The sequence below is a fragment of the Nicotiana sylvestris genome, chromosome 7 (genome assembly GCF_000393655.2).
Source record: "Nicotiana sylvestris chromosome 7, ASM39365v2, whole genome shotgun sequence".
Lineage (NCBI taxonomy): Eukaryota > Viridiplantae > Streptophyta > Magnoliopsida > Solanales > Solanaceae > Nicotiana > Nicotiana sylvestris.
In genome coordinates this window covers 16646360-16647763 of record NC_091063.1, presented here as the reverse complement: position 1 = coordinate 16647763, position 1404 = coordinate 16646360, and the positions used below count along the sequence as shown (strand labels likewise).

At 39.1% G+C, this 1404-nt stretch overlaps 1 protein-coding gene across 1 annotated transcript; it reads left to right on the top strand.

The window, feature by feature from the left end:
• Positions 1-301: 301 nt before the first annotated feature.
• LOC138872784 (uncharacterized) lies at positions 302-880 on the top strand. Its single transcript, XM_070151200.1, has one exon. The coding sequence runs from the start codon at positions 302-304 to the stop codon at positions 878-880; it is 579 nt and encodes a 192-aa protein (XP_070007301.1).
• The last annotated feature ends 524 nt before the right edge of the window (positions 881-1404 follow it).

Here is a 1404-nt window from a genome sequence, read left to right as displayed (position 1 = left end):
AGGAGTGGCAAACAAGTCTGTTGTAATTGTAGAGGGTGCCCGTACGGATCTTGTCATCATCAAGACTGTAACCTAGCTGCTAATAGTCAACAATAAGGTTGTCCCGTAGAACTATGAACGGGTGACAGTGACCTACAAGGGAAAAGAAGTTAAAGAAGAAGTTAATGAGGCCCATGGATTAACTTGTTCGGGGAGATGCTTTGCCCCGGAAGAGTTAAGGAAAGCTAAAACCTCCAAAGATAACCCAGTTCTAGTGAAGAAAGCAGTAACTTAAGAAGAGGCAGAGGAATTTCTAAGAAAAATGAAAGTACAAGACTATTCCATCGTGGAGCAGTTGAGAAAGACGCTTGGTCAGATTTCACTGTTGTCATTGTTAATCCACTCAGACGAGCATCGTCGGGCCTTGATGAAAATCCTGAATGAGGCTCACATTCCCGACAAAATCTCAGTGAACCATCTGGAAAAGATTGACAACAAATTATTTGAGGTGAACGGAGTCACTTTTTCTGAGGATGAGTTGCCTATGGAAGGTACTCAGCACAACAGAGCCCTCTATCTTACGGTAAAATGTAAAGATTCTATGGTTACCAGGGTATTGGTTGACAATGGTTCCAGTGCAAACATTTTCCCTCTCTCTACTCTAAACAAGTTGAAAGTGGATGATGAGAGGATTCACAAGAATAGTATCTGCGTTCGAGGATTTGAAGGTGGAGGGAAAGATTCAGTTGGTGATATAGTGCTTGAGTTGGCAATAGGACCAGTTGAATTCACCATGGATTTCCAGGTGCTGGATGTAGCCATTTCCTACAATCTACTGTTAGGTCGACCTTGGATTCATGCCACTGGACCTCACACTAACAGAACTTGTAGGATTAAATAGCCATGATCTTAAAATAATCAAATCTAATCACATAGCATTCAAACAACAGCAGACAACCGACACTTGCCTAAATGTTACTGCAAGTGTACCCAAAGAAATCAATGTATGCCTTTACTCTTAAAGCAACCTTGATTATCTTCCTTTTCTCTTCACATAATCTTATATTAATTATTCCTCGAGAAGCTTAAGCTCAATTGAATTCCTCCTAATACTGACAGTAACCAAACCAGCAAATTAGGATCCAATTTTACCTGAATCCCAGAAATCACACTAAAGCTATCAGTATAATTCTTGGGCATTTCACACTCAATCAAAAGCAAATGCAAAATATAGAATATTCTTGTTAGCCATAGACATAACTTTACTCGTTAGAAGAACAACTGTAAAGCACCACATATACACTGAATCAAACTGATCCCAAATAAGAGTTCCTCATTTAATCCTATATACATGTTCAATTACTCATCCACAAGACTTGAACATACAACTTCTGAACATGCTATTCAACATTGAAACTAGACATT